Source organism: Meriones unguiculatus, chromosome 1 (genome assembly GCF_030254825.1).
Source record: "Meriones unguiculatus strain TT.TT164.6M chromosome 1, Bangor_MerUng_6.1, whole genome shotgun sequence".
Taxonomy (NCBI): domain Eukaryota; kingdom Metazoa; phylum Chordata; class Mammalia; order Rodentia; family Muridae; genus Meriones; species Meriones unguiculatus.
In genome coordinates this window covers 55,656,921-55,677,087 of record NC_083349.1, presented here as the reverse complement: position 1 = coordinate 55,677,087, position 20,167 = coordinate 55,656,921, and the positions used below count along the sequence as shown (strand labels likewise).

Below are 20,167 nucleotides of genomic sequence, written 5' to 3'. Positions count from 1 at the left end.
TTTTTAAAAAAGAAATTAAAAATGTATGATTATTAGCATATATGCTGCTTCTATAAAAGGAAATATTATTTTAGTAATTAAAGTTTCCTAGTTATAAGTTTATATGTGTGTACTTTAAAATTTCATTAAGGAAATCACTCTTCGGTAAAATGGGTAATTATCATTAATTAGTAATTTACTATAAACCTTCCATCTTGAAATCATGCTTGCCTGTTTGCCATAGGTTTTGTTTTGTTTTGTTTTGTTCTAATGTTGGGGATGGAACCTAAGACCTTATGCCTGCTAGGAAGGGGCTCTACCACTAGGCCAGAGCCTAGGCCCCACTTGTCATGTTTTTAAATGGTAGAAATGATTTTCATTCAGCCTATAAGAAAAGTACTTATTATTGATGATTTTCCCACTTATACAAAAGCATTTGTGAGCCATTAAAATACAGTTCATATCTTCTTACTGTCCTGTCAGTCAATGAGAACCGATCTTCTTCCATGAATCACTGACTGCAGCGTTAACTGGTCTTTGGGCCTCCCAGGGCCTTTCCATGTCTCAACCCGACTTGGCCCAAGGCATAGGCTCCCCATGCACTGTGGGGTATGCTGGCTTCATTAGGTTACAAGACGCCAAACTCTCAATTCTAGGGGCCCAGAAGATAGTCTAGTAGTTATCTACCTCTCGTCTCTGTGTTAGCTTGTGCTGTGGGCCTTGGCAACAGTCATCCTGCCCACTGACCCTGTTCTACTGGTTCTCATCTACAGACTGAAAGTCAAAGGACCTCCAAGCGTTCCTCAGAGGGACTACGCGTTAGGTAAGAGTAGTTCTAAAATACATTAGCTGGCTTTTGTCTAGTGTTCATATTTGTTTTGGGGGGAGGAAAATATGCTGTACTCATCTGAAAGCAAAGGGTCCCCAGCCTGATTTTAAGAACACCCATGTCCACGAGGCCTTTGACTACAGTGGAAATGTACTTCCCCCTTCCATCCACTCACCCATCCACCTCTCAGCCTACCTACCCACCCACACATTCATATGTCCACTCTCCTACCCATTCACCCACCTTCCCATCCATCCACTTACCTACCCATCCATTCACCCACCTATCCACCCATCTATTCATCTATCCATACATCCATCTATGTTTCTCTGCAGCTATTAATCAAGTAAATCCCACATGCCAGGCATATATAAGGTATTAAGTGAAAGTTCCATACTTACAATCGCGATATCGTCTCCACTGCCACAGAACTGATACCCTCAAAGGGAATGCAGATGCTATTAGAAATATCTACAATGTCATGGAGTAGAGAAAGTGCAGCCCTGTGCAGTACATGGCAGTGAGGTCCTAATCGATCCTGCAGAAAAAGCTATTTAAGGAGTCGTTGAAATGGTTCAGTCAGTACGATGCTTGGTTTGCAAGCATAAAGACCTGAGTTTGACCCACAGACACCATCTAAAAAGCTGGGCATGGTGGCGTTCATTTGTGATCCCAGCACTGAGAAGGTGGAGACAGGCAATGCCTGGGACTTGGTGGGTAAGCATGGCCAGTGAAAGACACTGTCAAAAGTGGGAGAGGGATCCTAAGAAAGGGCACTCAGGATCGACCTCTGAACTCCTCACACCCCTGTGTATACACAGCTCCATCTCAGCTAGAATCAATTTTGGCTGCAAAAAGACTAATCTTGAGATTGGTAGGTTTATAGCAATGGTGATCAAGGTCAAACACAACACCTTTGGGTAGAATGGACAGAACCCCACACTGCAAGCATTCACCAAGTTCAGACAGATTGCCATGGGACTCCCACGCAGCATGGAATTAAGAAATGGGGGTTTTGTCCAGGGATTTGAAAATCTACCTAATCCATAAGTCAAGGAAACCTGTTGCCAGGTATAATTAAACAATAACAAATCATTCTTCTCTCCAAAGATGGAAGAAGGAAAAAAACCCGACCTTTTCAATATCCAAACAGGACTGATGGGAAAATCATGGAATGGTGATTCTTGTGTTTAAGAGGTGATTCAGTAATCTAGCCTGGACTTACCAGCGGCACCCTCACAAATGAGGCCACATCCCTGAGTGATTTCTAAAGCTTCCCTGATCCCTATGGGATGGGCAGCCCTGACTGGGAGTGTGTGGGACTCCTCTCTGATGGCTGCCTGGTACAAACTTGGAAGTCTCAAAGGGCAGTGACAGGGCTGGCCAACGCAGAAGTGACATCACTTAACAGTTTACTCTGCACAATAAACATCTCCAGGCATTTCAGCTTTGACCTTCTCAGCCAATAGATCATGTTTGTCCTGTGTGGGTAAAGTGCTTGCCGTACAACTATGAGAATCTGGGTTTGGATCCCCAGAAACCACAAAAGGCTGCAGCAGTCCTAATCCTAGCACTCCTATGGTAAGATGGGAGGCAGAGACAGGCGAATTCCCAGAAGTCTGTGGGCCAACAAGCCTAGCATACACAGATACGATCAAGAGAACACACACACACACTTTAAAAAATAAGTAATTTCCCAAGCATGGTGGCTGCTATGAAAAATAGTAAGAAAATGGCCGGATGCAAAGAGTCACGGGAGATGGGGACACTTATGCAGTCTGGGAAGGTGTTTCCTTGAGGAGGCGACATCTAATTCAAGTGCTAGGGGACAAATTGCAAGTATGTGTGTTCCTTGTAGATGAACCAGTAGCATTAGAGATGACAGACTCAAATGCTGCACTCCAGAGTCAGTTCTCAGAGACCCAACCAACTACAAAAGGACCTCTCTCCTCACTGTCGCTCACTCGTCCCTTCCCCATGGCCTCCTCCTTCTTTCTTTTCTTCTTTGGTGAAAGGCAGGGAACAACTGACATAACTTCATCCTTTTGCCTAAACCACATGCCGTGTGGCTCATTCCCACTCTTTCTCATCCTCTGCAGAACGGGCACGTCTTCCTCTGAATCACTCTGATTCCAACCTTCAAGCATCTTGACTCTCTGTTGCCATGGCTCCACCTCAGACCCTCAGCATCTCTTGCTTATTTTGGGACAGAGTTTCTAAGTGGCTCTCAACACTAATTCCATTCCTAATTCTCATCCTCCATCAGAGAATTGAGACAAAACACACTTCTCACTGCCCCACTGGGAGTGTAGTCACAGGTTCCAGGGCCAGTGACAAGGTCCTCTCACATCTGCCACTAACTGGCTGTGGAACTATGGACATCGCGCCAGTTCATCCTCGCCTCTTGAGAAATGTAGATCTGTTGGGTTTTGGACCCTAGGTCCTGTTGCTACAGCGAGCCTCTCTGACATTGGCTTTAGGAACATGTGTCTTCCCATTTCAAAGGTGTTCTCTTTGACTTCAAACACCTGATCTCTTCCTGAAATGCTCCATTTAGTCTTTTCTTACATGGTACTGGGGCTCAGATGTGCTAGGCAAGTGCTCTAAAACTGAGCTGCAGCCCAAGCCCCTCCATGTAGCCTTGAGATAAGTATATCAGTGTCTCTTAGAATAGAGCTTGCTCAACAAAATCCAAGCCCTGGTATGATGGCAGCAGTCAGCTGGGAGCTTGTTAGACATGCCTAGCCTCAGCCCTGCCACCCAACTACTGAGTCAGAATTCAGAATCCATTAAAGTGAAACAAGAGCTCCCATCCCTTGAAACAAACCTGCTTTAAACCAAATCCATCCAAGTTCCCAATCTTAGAAATCAGTCCTGTGCATTTTGCCAAAAGAGCCTGCCTGCTCCCACTCTTTGCTCTTCCCCTTAATCCCTGGAAACCATCCTTTTGGAAAAAACCAGCACCACCGCTTGCAGCTGTGTCCTTCCTTGCCCTGTCCTCCCCCACCTCTAGCTGTTCATGTCCCAGGGGCATTTCCAGCTGCTGCCCCTATGTCTTGGGATTTCCATTCAATTGCATGCACAGTCTCAGAAATCAGCCCCAAGAATTCTTAAGAAAGGTTACATAAAGAGACAGAGGCAGAGAGAGAGAGGGGGAGAGAGAAGGTAAGGAATTGGGGAGAGACAGGACAGAAAGAGGGAGGAGAGGGGGAGAGAGGGAGATCTGTCTCAGTTCTGTAACTAAAGATCACCTCCTGGGCAAGGAGCCTCAAGTTTTAGGGCTCATTGCAGAAACCTTCTGGTCACCCCCACAGGCCCCTAGGGATCAGATCTGAACAAGGCTTCTCTCCTTGCACCCGATCTCCAGGGACTGTCAGGAGAAGCTCCCCCCCACCACAGAGTATTAACCCTCTTCCTAGTGACATGCAGGGAGGGGGCTGAGCAATGGTGAAAAAGTCGAGGTCCCCCCCCCAAAAGAATGAAGCTAGGGCTTTCCTGAGATGCGGCAATCCCACCACAGGGTGAATGGCCAAAGGGAAGACACTCACATCCCAAATAGACATCTGCACGCCTGTGCTCAGCGCTGAGCCCAAGGCATGAAAATAACCTGCGTCTCCATGCTGATGAGTGGACAAGGTACATGTGGTGCCTACACACAATGGAATACTATTCACTCATTAAAGGAATGGCTCGTTAAAAGTCCTGCCATCGGTAACAGAGCTGAGCAGAGCTGGAAAGTCACTATGCAGGGTGAAATAAATCAGGCACAAAAAGACAAATCCGACATTCTCCCACTGAGAGTAAAATCTATCACGGTGGCTCTCACAGAACTGAAACACTGATCATAAGGATGGCAGCTACCTCAGCCGGCAAGGAATGGTGAAGGAGGCTAGGCAATGGGTCCAGTGTGAGCGTGAAGTCCTGGTATGCTATTTCACAGATGGCAATGCATTCCAGTAACTGAAGAGAGATGCTGAAAAATCCCATTTGAAGAGACAGATGTGTTTACCCTGCTTTAAACATTATGCAATGCATATGTGTACTGAAATACCACCGATTAACATACGGAAGCTGTATATTTTTTATGTTTTCACATATCAGTTAAAGTGACTTTTATTTAAAAAATAATTCATTTAGGGAAAAGGAGATGGCCCAGTGGGTACAAGTGCTTGCTATAAAAGCAAGAGGACCTGACTTCAAATCCCAAATATTCACCCAAAAGCTGGGCATGGTTATGTGTGCCTGGCCATTTGGCCTCACTGAAACAGTGAGTGTCGGGATCAGTGAGAGACCCTGCCTTAAAAACTAGATGGCTGCCTCTGGCATCTGTATGTATACACAGATATGTACACCCTAACAGGTGTAAATCACACACACACACACACACACACACACACTCATTCCAATAAAGGCAACGATAAAATAAGATGATTATATGTTTAAAAGGAAGAAAGAAAGAGGAGGAGAGGACCAGGGTGGGGCTCTCAGGTAAAGCTACAGAAGCCTGGGGTCTGCACAGCCACCCTTTGTTCCCAGAGAAATGAGCTCTAACACTGCTTGTGTCTTGATGTCCTTTGGAACCATCATCACTTGTTCTTCCATGTTTCTGCTTACTCTTACCCTGATGATAGTGGCAAAACTGCTGTAGAGAGAGCATTGACTTCAGTGCTGGTGTTCCACGTGACACTAAGAATAGAGCAACACAACTTGGGCTCCAGGTAATTTAAAATGTGGAGAGACCTGGAACATCATCCAGTCGAAGCTTCCAGAATAAGTAGCAGAGAAGCAAAAGACTATCCAGGACCGTGGGCCACATGCCAGTCCTGTCCAGGGAAGAATGCACACACGGGCAAAGGGAGTGTTTGAGACATTATGTGAGCACACTAAAGGCTCCTGTACCAGCAAGCTTCATCTGGTCCTTTTGAAGAATTGCCTCCATCAGATTTGCCTATGAGCAAGTCTTTGTGAGTCATTTTCTTGATTAATGACTGATGTGGGAGGGATCAGGCTTCAGGAGTGGGTGGAGCTACCCCTGGGTAGTTGGTCCTGGATTGTATAAGAAAGCAAGCTAAGTGAGCCATGGGGAGTGAGCAAGGGAGCAGCCTTCCTTCATGGCTTCTGCTTTGGTTCCTGCCTTGAGTTCCTTCCCTGACTTCCCTCAATGACTGACTGCGATTGGGGCCTGTAAACCAAAGAAATCCTTCCCTTTTCATGTTGCTTTGGTCAGTGTATTCAAGGAGGCACAGTAGAGAAACTGCCAACATGACTGCTCCACGGTAGGCTTAGGGAAAGGGTTTTGTTGTGTGTAAGAGAAAGAAAATATACAGTGGCATCTGGAAGAGTCTAGAGCAGAAAGAAAGGAAAGCAGACTGGACAAGGCCAGGGCTATCTTCAAGAGAACAGCTAGAGAAGAGAGAATAGTGCACAAAGAGAGAGGGGGAGGGAGAGAATGGTGAGAATAGAATTAGGGGGTAATAAAGAGAGCAGGGATCTGAGGTAAGAAGGGCCAGGATAGAGCCTGAAACAGATAAGAGGCATTTGTGAATGGGGGCTGTGGGAGCCTGGAGGCCAGCATGGGCTTTGATATATGGATCAATGAAGAGCCATTGCTCCTTCAGCCGAAGACAGGGAATGACCCCCTTTGGCAAATGGGAACCAGTTTCACAAGTTCTTGAGGAATCCTGGCTCTTATCTAACCACTAGAAATCCTCCAGCTTGAGCTGGGCCCAGACTTTGGACTGATTCAGTAGGCCTGCCCTTTGGGACGGGAATGAGGTAGCTTTGGTCCTGACAGTCATGGAGTTTATCAAAGCAAAAAGGGACAAGTATAATATTACAGAAATGCCCCTTGACAAAAGTATTGGCCTAGCTAAAGAACCCCACTCCTCTGCTCCTGTGGGATTTCTTTTCATGCTTTGAGATCTAAGTTTCCTGAGAATGAGCTCAAAAGTGAACGATGATGACATGGCTGCACTTACCGTTCAAGGCCAGGTAAATGCCCCAGAAGGCCCGCAGAAAAGCAGCCCGCGCTGGTGCCTGTGGGCAGCCAGCTCAGGGGTCTACAAACAGACAGCACACGAGCCTGTGGGCCAGCTAGAGCGGGCCAGCTGGATTCATGCTTTTCACCCTCTGACCCTCTCCTGTTACAGAGAGCCCTGCTGACGAAGAGGATCAGTGGACAGATGACTTTGTGAGTATCTGCTTCTGGGATCAGGAGGGTGCCAGCCTCAGGGGGGGAGGGGTATGGAGGGACCTTTTAAATGGCTTGTTCCTGAATCCCATGCTGATGGCTAGCTGAGCAACACGGGGAGAGGGGCGCAGAAGGGCTGAAAAGCCTCCTCCAGGCAGGTGGCCGTGACCTCACTGACAACTGACATGACCATAAGCTCACCATCAGCCAGGCTGAACACGTTACATGTATAACGTCACTTTATGATAGCACAGCCCTGGGAGGTAGGTGTTCTAACCCCATTCTCAGAGTTCACAGACACACAGAACCAGAAGTAATGCGCTTAAATAGAGCGTACTTCTGACCTGAGCTCCCCACTCCTCCCTGACCTCCTGAACCCAGCCAGGAGACCCACCAAAACGATATCCAAGGGGTTAATGCCGATACACCCGTGTAATTCCAGCACCCGGTAGGCTGAGGCAGGAAGACTGAGAGTTCAAGGGCAATCTGGGTCACTTAGAGGGTTTGATCCCAGCCTGGGCTATTTAGCAAACCCCTAATTTTTGTTTTTTAAGGGAGTTAATGATAGGCACAGGTGTTTCTTGAACCAGAATGGAGTATTTGATTAACTTGCAGTTCCCAAACTCAACACAGGCCTTCAGGCTGTAGGCTAGCAAGGTACCTGCTATGGACACCAGCCTTGTTCCCCAGGTGAAAGTGAAAAAGAGAGGCCTAGCCATAGTGATACTGGCAGTTGAGACAGCAGAATGAAGGGTCAATCTTCTCTAAGTTGGCCCTGTAGTCCTCAGGGTCCTCTGCAGCACCCCTGTTGGGAGCTGGGTCTTGCCAAGACGAGGCATCCTGAAGTTTTTCAACATGCTTGAGTTCTTCCGCTCTGATCTGACCACATATAAAGAAACAGGGGTCGTGAAGACAGAACCGGCATTCCCACTGTCCCTCAGTGGGACGCAGACTTCTCGGCCAATGCCCAGAATCGAATCTGTTTTTACCACCCGGAGTGGATGTGGTCTTTGAAAACAACAGTTCCACCTGATTCAACTGCAGAAAAAAAAAAAAAAAATGAAAAGAAAAATAAGGGGAAGAGTGATCTCACTGCGGGTCACTTGGGCATGAAGTTCCTTCCCAGAACCCAGCATAGCAGAAACCAAGGTGTCTCTGCTCGGCTGCGCCCCCTGCTGGCATCAGCGCGATACCACAACTGCGGCAAAGGGAGCCGGAAAGATAGCTTGCAGGCTGAACTAAGAACTTGAAAGAGAACAAGGGTGGGTGTATGGAAGGGTTTTGAGGGAGGAAGGGGAGGAGAAAATGGTGTAATTACATTATAATCTCAAGAAATAAAAGAAATAATTTTTAAAAAGAGGCCACAGAGCGAGGAATACAAAGTAAAAATTAGCCAGATGAGTAGGGACTGGCCTACCCGGAAGTTAAACAGCCAAGATTAACAAGGATTGGGTACATGCCCCTAGCCATTGTTTTACTTCAGTGGGTCGCCACTGCAGATAGTCTGAAATGCAGACTTGTTCCTAAAGTCTTTGGAGCAGACAGAGGAGCCCGCATTAGAACATCACAAGGGAAAGGAGACAAGTGTCCCGTCTCTGCCCTAGAAAGTCCTGTGTGATCACGGCATGAGCTGTGTGGAGAAGGTAGATGCCTCCGCTTTCTGGCCTCTGCTGCAGGAAGCGCTCCTGCCTCCTAAGGCGTCCATCAGACAGCACTTGCAGGGAAAACTGAGAACAGTGCTTACTTTTGCAGGACAGTGACTATGAAAATCCAGATGAGCATTCGGACTCTGAGATGTACGTGATGCCCGCGGAGGAGACGGGCGATGATTCCTACGAGCCACCTCCCGCTGAGCAGCAGACAAGGGTGGTCCATCCAGCCCTGCCCTTCTCCAGGGGCGAGTATGTAGGTGAGGCCACTATGGACACTGAGATCACAGGGAAGGAAGCCGGTCAAATCTAGCTGCTGCCTGAGGGTCCCCTGACTGTTTGCACTCTCCCTCAGAAGCAGCAATCCAGGAGCTGGCAGGTGTGGGGGCGGGGCACAATGGTATGGCCTTTTCATTTTATGGGGAGTGTTTCTTCCTTCCCGGAGTGGGAGCATGGAACTGGTTCTTTTAACCAATGAAGAAGTCCACCCTAAGGGTTGCCCCCACCAGCCCTTGTAGCACCGTAGAAAGTCCTGGGAATTCCTTCATCCAAGTCTCTGAAGCTTCTGAGAAGCCCGCACAGAACAACAAGGATCTGAGGTCCACAACCCCCACCCCCTTTGCTCTAGTGCCAGACAGCTTTGTACACAGGCCATCTGGACTGTGGATGTCTGCCAGGGGATGGGGGAGCCCGTGGCCCCCAGGCCTGTAATTGACCCTCTTAGGTCAATTGACACAGCACAAGTTTGGCTTTGAGGTATGCCTCTGTCGTCCATCAAGAAGCCTGGTGTGGTACAATCCTAGCTTGGGTGTCGGGGATGAAGCAGGAGGATCCCAAGTTCCCAGGCTGGACCAACTAGCAAGGTCCTGTCTCAAAAGAAAAGGCTCAAAACCCAAACATGACAAGCAAACAAACAAAAACCAGGTTCAGGCTGTAGCTCGGTGTTTGGGTTCCCACCTAGCTTGTGTCGTCAGAGCGGGTGACTGGGTCCCCTGAAGACGGCGCTGGTGAGCGTATTCTTAACCAGGGCAGCGTTTGCATGCGTGCAGCAAGACATTCCCACTTGTCAGCAGCCTCCGCACAGGGTGCCCGGCTGCTGCTGGCTCCGTGTTCCACTGCTCAGGCTCAGCCCTGAGCATTCAGCTGCGATCAAGGCAACATACTCTTGCTATATTCTATAATATTCTTGCTATATTCTATAGGTTACAGGGCAGTACTTTATAGCCATGGCTTCTTAACCCTGTTAGTCTGGTGGAAGAGGGATGCAGCCTCACTGCACGGAGGAAGGAGGGACTGCAGGCAGAGCTCTAACTGTGCTGAGGTGGTAGATAGGTGGTAGAGCTCGGATGGGAGCTGGGCCTCTCAGTTTCCATGCCGGCCTGCCTCAAGCCCTGCCCCAGGCGCTTCCCCACTGAATGTGATAAATGACTTTGTTTTCTCCTTGGCAACATCCTGCGAGGGAGGAGGCTGTCTTAGGTGCGCGCTGCGAACCAGAAACCACAATTCAGTTCTGCAAAGCCTGCCTTTCATGGTTTGCTACTTACTTCTCGTGGTTTTAAACATTGCATGAAGAGTTCTATATAAACTCCAAGCGCTACAAATAAAGCTGGCAACGATAGGCTCAGCCAGGAAGATGCCCTGATGTCTGAGCACAGAAAGTGTGATGTGATGTCTGAGGAAGAAGCAAGTGTCAAGAGCAAGAACGAGCACCAAGAAAAGCCATAGCAGCAGGGTATGGCAAGCAAAGTAATGTCACAGGAGGAAGCAGCATGCCCAGCAGCCTGCTGCAAGCCACTGTGCTGCTTAAGATAGGGAATGCCAGGGCATCCTATGCTAAGAACTTCCAAAATTTCATCAGTCCAATAGTACTCAGCCCACAGCGGCACTGGGCAGTCTGAGTATCTGAAGGCCTCACAGAACATGGTGCTATCAGACCCATTTGTTAGGCAGCCAGGCTGTACCGGCTGTTTTCACTGTGGTTTTCTTTATCCCTACAATAGCCCTAAGGTGCATAGCATGACCTGCTTTAAAATGAGAAAAGAAGTGCGGAAAAAATTGTAACTGATGCAAACAGGTGAGGTTAGCCCATGCTAGAGCAGAAGGAATCCAGATCCATCTGGCTTCGGAGCCTGGGCTCTTTCTCAGATACTTGCTAGGGGGACATTCCTGGACAAAGCTGGGTGGACTGGCTTCTCCAGGAGTTAAGGGAAAGAACTCCTTGGTACAACCTGAGGATCCTGGGAGACTTTTTAAGCCCATTGCAACAGACTGTGTCCAGAAGTCCAGAATTAGGTCTGGAGTGGGGCCACTTTAGAAGCCCCTGAGACATCTCCACTGTGTAAATATAGCTGAGAACCACCCTCCCACTCCAGCACGCTGCTCCTGCCCACTGTGCTCAACAGAGTGTTGGGCTCTCAGCTCTGCCAAGCCTGTAGGCTCTTCTCCCTTTCGTGAATGTGGTCTTGAGGCCCTGCTAGTTAGCCCATAGGTAAGCAGACAGTTGACACTTTCCATCTACCTGTTCATTTGGCTCCATTAAGGATCACACCTGATTGCATAGATGCTTTTGGCTGTATGTTTTCTAGATCCCCATGATATCCACACAATGAATGACCCAGAGCCCCTTGTGTCTTGTCTTATGTTTGTTCAAGATAATCGATCCAGCCAGCGGCACTCTCCGCCCTTCAGCAAGACACTTCCCAGTAAGCCCAGCTGGCCGTCAGCAAAAGCAAGACTGGCCTCCACCCTGCCAGCCCCCACCTCTCTACAGAAGCCTCAAGTCCCCCCCAAGCCCAAAGACCTCCTGGACGATGAGGTAAAGTAAGCCTGCCCAAAGGTCGCCTGGGGGGCGGCAGGGAACTAGGCCTGGAGTGGCCTTCCTTCTCCTCCTGTCCTCCAAGTCCCTCAAGGTGAGATGGAGGGGAACTTGCTTTCTCTAAAAGTGGAAAATGTGACCCACATTAGTCATCTCAGTTCTCCACAGAAATGTGGTGTATGCAATGGATCTGTGCCTCTCCTATGGCACCTGCTATGCCTCTCAAAGACCTTTACAGCTTTTGCTTCCTAATCCTGTCCTCACCCCCACCCCTGGGAATCCAGAGACTCACCTCTGTCAAGTGGTGAGATCAACCTCCCATCTGTCAGTGCCTGCCTCTTGGGGGGTCTTTTTCCCCTTGGGGTTGTTGCCTTTTGAAAGTACCCTGCCGTTAAGATGGTCCCTGCAGGAGGGCACTGAAGACAGCTCTAAGCGGGCAGCAGACAGAACCTTAGCAAAGCTGCTCTGAGAAATCGCTTGGTTTAGGATGTCTGCAGGTGAGGGAACACTTCGTGAAATGACCTTCATTTGTGTTTTTATATCATTTCCAGTCAGGAACCTTTTAAAGCACAGTAGAGACAGCTTCTAGGTCTAAATTTCTTCTGATTCCAGTCCTGTGATTTTGGGGCAAGGTGGCCAACCTCTCTGGGTCTGTTTTCTTTCTTATTATTTTAATATTTATTTAACATATAGATACAGATAGAGAAATAGATAAATAGATGATAGATAAGCATAGTTCTTATACACACACACACACACACACACCTGGTTTTTAACATACTTAGACTTTTTGCAAAGCCAGTTTTTTTATTTCTCTTAAACACTGAACATGGCAGTAGCCCACACTGAAAGAGAGCTGCTGAGCCTCATGGTAGCTCGGCTCAGGCAGTTGTGAGTGAATCCTGGTCCTTTGTTTTAAATTACCACAGGCTCGCCTCTCCTAACATATATACACTTCCTCATCCTGAAAGGCTCCTCACTTCTGTCACCTCTACACACTTCCTGCCTGATTCCTGCTCTAGGGTACAGTGAAAAGCAGATAGCAGCAGACTTGGGGAAGGGGTGGTTTCTCAGTCCTCAGTCTGTCTGTCTGTCAGAGAAGTGGCAGGAAGTAGTAGACTAGGAAAGACAAAGGAGCCAGAAAGACTGTCTTAGCCTTGAGCCAATTCACATGCCATTGTGAATTTTAGACACAGAAGCAAAGGGACACCATGGGCTATGCCAGGATCTCCATTTCGGTGATGAGTTCTGAGAGAGCTCAGGAAGGCAGAGTTCTGCAGGCAGCATCACTGCAGAGGTGGCTCAAGAAAGCCTGCACCAGAGGGAAAGAAGTAGAGGGGAGGCTATGTTCTGGAAGGAGCAGGTGGAAAGTCAAGATTTAAAAAACGGTACAGAATGGGCGAGGTAGCACACAGCTTTAGTACCAGCTTTAGGGAGGCAGAGGCAGACAGAACTCTGTGTGTTCAAGGCCAGCCTGATCTACAAAAGGGAGTTCCAGAACAGCTAGGGCTACACAGAGAAACCCTTTCTTGAAAAATCAAACCAAACAAAAACAAAACAGAACAAAAAAAAAGTTACAAAGGAAAAACAAAACAAGGGGCTGACTGATGACTTGGTTAGTAAAGTATTTGCCTTGCACGGAGAAAGGCCCAAGTTCAGTTCCCACAGAACCCATATTAAAAAGCCATGGGTAGTGAGGCTTGCCTGTAATCCCAGCACTGATGGAAATAGGCTAGTGAATTAGGCCCAGGCCAAGGAGAGGCTCACACAGTGAATAGCACCTAAAGAGTGACGCCTGTGCTTCTCTGTGCACACGTGTGTTTCCTGCACTCACACAGCACCAAGGACCTGGCTGAGTTGGTTCGGATATTTTCTAGCATGCACACAGCATTAGATTCTGTTTCCAGCACCACATAATTAAGAGTGGTGACAGAGACCAGCAGGCCCAGCACTCAGGAGTCAGGGCTCAGGGCCATCCTTTCCTACAGAGTGAGTTCAAGGCCAAGCTAGGCTACATGGTACCCTGCCTCAGAAGGAAAAAAAGAATCTGCACATATACACAGACACAGACACACACACACACACACACACACACACACACGCATGCACACATGCACACAGACACACACACATACACACATACATTCACACGTATACACACACACATACACACACCTTTTTCTTTTTCTAGTACTTAGGAGCTTATGTGTCCCCAAAACGTTTTTGTTTTATTTGTTGTCGTTTTTTTTTTCTTGTTTTGTTTTGTTGAGACAAGTTCTTTCTATGTAGCTATCCTAGAACTTGCTATGTAGAGCAGGCTGTCCTGAAATTCACAAAGATCCACTTGCCACTGCCTCCTGAGTGCTGGGATCAAAGGTGTGAGTCACTACGCCTTGCTCTTTTTTTTTTTTTTTTTTCAGTACAGAGTCTTCATAAACTGCCCAACTAGCCTTGAACTTGCTGTGTAGCACAGGCTGATGAAATTATGATCCTCCTGCCTCAGCCTCCCAAGTAGCTGAGATTGCAGACATGCTTCTTTATATCTTTGACTCGTATCTTACAATCACTGAAGTTTCATAAGTTACAATTGTACATAAGTTACAATCACTATGTGGAGGTCATGGTACTAGAGTAACCTATTTATATTTAAAAGATCAGTTGCTAGCTAGGGGTGATGGTACATGCCTGTAATCACAGCTCTCAAAGAGGTCGAGGCAGGGGGATCTGAGGTTCAAGGTCATCCTCAAATATATAGCAAGTTGGAGGTCAGCCTATGATAAGAAAGACCCAGTTTTTTGTGTTTTTTTAAGATTGACACTACAGCTACAGTTTTGTGGATTGTTCACAGGATGATGGAGTTTATGTGAGAACATCACAGTAGTGCCTGTGGGCTCTTTAAGGTGCAGGTTGTGCTGGGTCTTCATCATGGACTTGTTTTGGCAGATACTAATTTTAAGCCATTGATTTGCAGTACTGAAAATGTACATTGTACGTCTTCCATCCTTGAACAAACAGAATGTGATGGGATTGAATTGAGACTTTTCTGTCATTGCTCTTTTGGAATAAAAATGTCTTGGTTCCAGAATAGCATTTCTCTAAATAGATTGGATTCTACATAGTGTAGATAGGATGACTCCTGTTGAAGGTGAAGAAGAGATGAGAAACAGCAGCTAACTGGAAAGAGGGGAAAACTCGAAAAGAGCAGCAGAAAGGTGGCAGGGTGGCAGGAGACAGACAGGTGGCTGCAGAGGACTTAAAGTGACTGGGTTCAAATCCTGTATCTACTGCCCTGTGCAGGCCATGTATATTTTCTGACAGGACTGTTAAAATGACTGAAATGATGTTTTTTTTGTTTGTTTGTTTCTCTTTTCCTGGTCCATTTCTTGTCACTCTACCAGGACAGATTAGAAAACTCATTTTTAAGATCTGGGTAGCTTGTTTGTTTTATTGGTATAAAATTCCTCCCTGTCTACATTTGTGGTCAACTGGTTGTTACCAAAGGCCAAGAAAATTTAATAAAGAAGAGGCTGATTTTTTTTTAAGTGGCAATGCCAGAAAAACTGTATATCCACATGCAGAAGGATAGAATTGGGCCCTAACTCGTACCATGTACAATACTAACCAGAAGTAGATCATAGATCTAAATGTAAGTTATGAAACTATTGGGCTCTTAAAGGAAAAAAAGCATAAGTATAAATCTTTATGGCCTGGAGTTAGGCAATTTTTTTTAATGACACCAAAAACATGAACAGCAAACAAACAAAAACACAAAGTATGAGCAAGGCCTGTTACACATACCTGTAATCCCAACTGGGACACAGAGGCAAGAGAACTTCAGTTCAATGCTAGACTATGTCACAGAGTGAGACTCAAAATTGGAGAAAAAAAAATGCGAGTCATGGATCTTACACAGGACTGAATGTCGAGAACATTCAAGGAACCAATATACCATAACAATAAAAAGATAAGCAACTCAATTAAAGTGGAAAAGAATATTAATATCAATAATATGTATGTATACAGTAAACACCTGAAGAGATGCTCAGAAGCATTGGCTATCAAAGGAAGATGGATCCAAACTGCAACACATGCCTAACATCATATTGGGTATTTTAGAAGCCTGGAGACTAAGATTCTCAAGCATTAGCTGTACACCTGTGCAGTGCTCCAAACGAGACTGGCTCCCCCTTAGTCTCAGGCATTTGAACACTTGGTTCCTAGCTGGTGGTATGGTTTGGGGAGGTTTAGGAGGTGTGGCTTTGCTGGAAGAAGTGTGTCACATCCGGCTAAGGCTCTGTTTCACGCTTGTGATTAGAGATGTGAGCTTTCAGCTTTCTGCTCCCGCCAGCAATGCCTTCTGCTTGCTATTGTGTCTCCCGCCATCATGGAAACTTACCCCTGGAACCCTAAGCCCAAATAAACCCTTCCTTCGGTAAGCTGCATCAGCTTCTGATGTTTCATCACAAAAAATACAACCGATGTTGTCCACTTTACTTAAGGAACTTCAGCAGCCATGAACTTAGCATTCATGGATCAAAATCTGGTAGACAAGCCCCTGTAGATACAATAGGTAATTAAATGCCAAAAGGCACCCTATTGTAAATGTCACCCAGTGCAGGTTCATCGTATACGAATTATAGCCCGTTAAACCATTTTACCAAAACAAAATCTTTCTCCCACAGCTGACTATGAATGTTCAGCAAGCATTCTCTTCATTCATTTCTATATTTCTATTAGGCTGACTACGTGGTCCCTGTGGAGGACAATGATGAAAATTATATCCATCCCAGAGAAAGCAGCCCGCTGCGTGGTGAGAAAGGTAAGCATTTGGAGTTGGGAGCGCTTGAAAGCTTCCAACCGTTAGCCTGTGGGAGGTTGTCCAGCAATAAGCTTTGGGGAGCTCAGAATTGAAAGAGCGCCTCTCCTCTGTAGCTGCACCCCCTGGCTAGGGGAACATCTGCTTCAGAGCTTTTCTCCTCCGGCTGCCTTCATGGTTTTATACCCACGTTATAAAAGCATCGGAGCTGTTATCCTCAGCCGCCTTTACTCAGAATGGTTCTCAGAAGAACTAACACTCCCAGGACTGCCAGCCGCAGGGTTGAATTACAAACAGTGCACCATGAGAAGTCTGTGGAGGAACGATAAAATGATAGCCCGTGTTCTCTACAGCCTGGCTCTTTAGTTCCACAGCGTCTCAGCCTCTGGGACACCTTGTCTTTAAACCCTGCCGGGGGATGAGAAATGCTATCACAACACATTGTCTCAGATCAGACATAGAAGCAGCACCCTCCCGAAATAGTGACTTTAGAAAAAACAGTCTCGGGCAAATGGTGCCTCTTCAGGTGACGCTTCTCCAACAGACTGGAGCAGAGGGATTTGTTCTCAACCACCCTGTTTTTTATGACAGCTCTCTCCTATACTTCACAAGCATGAGCAGCAGCTTTAAGACCAAGCCTCCCAGTGCACAAAACAATATTTACACATTCCCTCTCTCTTCTCCTCAAACCACCTCAAAATCCAAGAGAACCTGTGTTTGGCGGGGAAGGAGTGTTTGGTTTGGCATTGCCATGTTTCGGTTTAATAAGCTCTTGATTAAAATGAAACAAAGCTTTTGAGGTTTTTACCTGCTTTTGTCTCCCAAGCCTCCAGGTAGGTGATATTCTGGTCCAGGAAGATCATCTTTATCTCATTCCTTTAGTCACTAATACATCCATCCCGGAGCTTCCACTGAGAAGATTTCTTTGGATGGTTTATGGGATTAAGGAGGGTCATGGAATTTTTGCAGAGGCTCTGGTTTGACTATCTTTCTCTCTCCGAGGACTTTCCTCCAGTGGAATGTGTCTGTAATCACTGTGTGTGTTTCAGCTCCCACGGTGAATAGATCGACCAAGCCAAACAGCTCCTCAAAGCCAGTATCGCCTCCAGGGCACGTCACAGGTAAAGCTCATGTGTGGTTTGGTTTTGAATCTGTTCCAAAAGAGATGTACAACTAAGATCGTACATGAACACTCACCTATATCCCCAAGTTTCCTGATAACTGGGAACAAAGTCTTAGTTTTGTCCATGCCCACAGGCTTCCTGGCAGTGGCCTGACCTCTACCCACTGGCCTGCAAAATCATCTCCCTCAATATGAGAGGCAAAAATATCCCCACGTGGTACCAAGTATCTCTGAGTTGGGATCAACTTGCAGCCAATGAGAACTACCAGTTTAAATAAACCTGACAGCTCAGTTAATAGGGACTTGCCTCCCAGTAAGAATTTAAAGAGGGAAAAGTCCTTGTCTGATCTGCAGCTTTGGTCAGGAGAGGGAACAAAAAATCTGTATTACTGAGCTTTCTCTAAGTTGGTATTGTTAGGATTTAGCTGTGGAGTGCTTTGGTGGGTCCTGGCCAAGATTATGCTGCAAAGATCACACCATGCAACAGATCTCACAGGAAAGATTTATTGGGGGCAGGGTGCAAAAAGCCATCTCAGGTCAGGGCCATGAGAAAGAGACAGCGAGTCAGAAAGCAATGGGGGGCAGGGAGAGAGAAAGAGAGAGAGAGAGAGAACAAGAGACAGAGAGACCAGGAGACAGAGAGGGCTGTGATGGGGGGACCTTTTAAAGGGTTGGCAGTTAGTGATGATGTAGCTGCTGGTGCTGAGTCTCTAAGGGCAGGCTTCAGGAGCACCTGATTTCTAACAGGTATCATTTTAAAATTTAAAACCTTCCAGTGATTGTGCACACCTTTGATCCTAGCATTCAGAAGGCAGAGGAAGGTGAATCTCTGTGAGCTCAAGGCCAGCCTAGTCTACAGAACAAGTTCCAGAATAGCTAGGGCTATACAGAAAAACCCCGTCTTGAAAAACCAGTATAAACAAACAAACAAATAAAAAAACTCTTGAAAGTTACAAATCCCTACAAATGTGAAAACTGAATTTCACACTGTCGCATGCTAAATTGTTGCAGAATTGCTGGGTGGTGCCTTTTGTGTGCATGCCTGATGCTACATACTCTAATAATAGCAGAAATATAGCAGTCTCCAAGCATGCTTGCAAAGACTGGAGCTCTGGAGTTTAAAGTACTGAGATTGAGGGTGGAGGGGTAGGAAAAACAGAGTGAATATTTAATGTGAAGCTGAAGTAGAGTGATGTGCAAAACACACACAGGAGCAGGTCATACACAGGAGCAGGACACGCTGAAGCCCTGTAAATGAATCCCTAGCTGAAAAAGTAGCGGTTGCCACCCCAACCTGCTCCTATAAAACAAATAATTCTAAATTTCGAGCTCAGGACAGATAGCAACTGAAGCTCTTTTTGCTTGTTTGTTTGTTTGTTTTGTTTTGTTTTGTTTACGTTCTACTTTTATGCTTTTGGTACATCACCCATCACGCTTCTCCCTTAGAGTGTCCCAACCAAGACATGGGCTCTTTCAGAAAGGGGAAAGGTGGCTGCTGGGGATGCCACTGCTGAGGTGTCCTACTGGTGTGCTGCTCGGTCTGGCTGCACTCTGGGAGAGCAGAAGGGCCCAGGTGGCAAATAGAGGAGTGTGTCTCCATTCTCCCTTAACAGTCACAGAAGCACCCTCCTTCCTCTCCAGAAGAGAGGCAATGGTGGCCCCAACCTGCACAGTAAACCCTCAAAGAACAATATGGAGTCTTGGCTGAAGAGAAAAGTGCCTACCTGGGTTCACAGCTCAGGTGGTCCTGCCACTTGCCCTCTCTGAGCCTCCATCTGTTCCACCTGGCATTAGTGAAGTGCAGATGGCACATTTGCAACCCCTAGCACCCTGCCAGCACCCAGAGACACTGGGGTATTTATCACAAGACACTAATGATAATCCTTTTTACTAATCCTTTATGACTTATAATTTGATTATTATAAAACTCACCCATGTTAGTTTAAAGTCAAGGATTTTTATGAACTCTGCTGTTTATAGTAACACATTATGTAACCACCAACACAGCTCACTTTTAGAACATTTCCATGCCCATCCCCCAAGATCCCTTATGTCCAGTCAGTGCTATTTCCACTCCTGGCTCCAGGCAACCACTTGTCTGCCTTCGTTGCTGTAGACTGGCTTTGGCTGACATTTTTGTATGGACAGGATCACTCACTATGTGGCCCTGCACATCTGCTTTTGAACATCTGGCCCTTTCATCTCACTATAAAAATTTTAAGCCAGGCGCTTTCCATGCCTGTAACCCCAGCACTTTGGGAAGCAGAGGCAGGCGAATCTCTGTGAGTTTGAGGCCAGCCTTGTCTACAAAGTGAGTTCAAGACAGCCAAGGCTACACAGAGAAAACCTGTAACAAAATAACAAAAACAAGCAACAACAACAAAAAAACAAAACAAAACAAAATTTAGTCATCAGGAATGTTTGCTCCTTTTCTAGAGCTATTGATTCTGGCTGTGTCTGGCTGATTCGTTAAAATGTCAGATTTATTCTGTTGTCTGACAAAAACTGAACTTGATGAGTGTCCTCATTCCACAGAGCACCTGAGATGCTGTTTGTAAGAAGTCATCCAGCTAGTGTGATGACAGAGAAGTAACCAGAATGTTGTCTTCCTAATGCCAGACAGCGGTGAATTTTTTTTTTTTTTTTTTTTGTCTTAATGTATTTGTCAGGGGGCGGGACATGCTCTTGCCATGGTGCACATGTGGAGGTCAGAGGACAGCTTTGTCAAGTTGGTTCCCTCCTTTCACCGTGTGAGTTCTGGGGATT

The 20,167-nt window shown here is 46.5% G+C and overlaps 1 protein-coding gene across 1 annotated transcript in view; it reads left to right on the top strand.

Moving 5' to 3' along the window:
• Nucleotides 1-20,167, top strand: part of Blnk (B cell linker) — a 68,404-nt gene that overhangs the window by 23,178 nt on the left and 25,059 nt on the right. The window contains exons 3-8 of the mRNA XM_021633042.2: nt 753-802; nt 6,958-6,998; nt 8,751-8,907; nt 11,299-11,462; nt 16,200-16,281; nt 17,328-17,399. Of these exons, the coding sequence (XP_021488717.1) occupies nt 753-802; nt 6,958-6,998; nt 8,751-8,907; nt 11,299-11,462; nt 16,200-16,281; nt 17,328-17,399 (566 nt within the window). The remainder of the gene's footprint in view (nt 1-752; nt 803-6,957; nt 6,999-8,750; nt 8,908-11,298; nt 11,463-16,199; nt 16,282-17,327; nt 17,400-20,167) is intronic.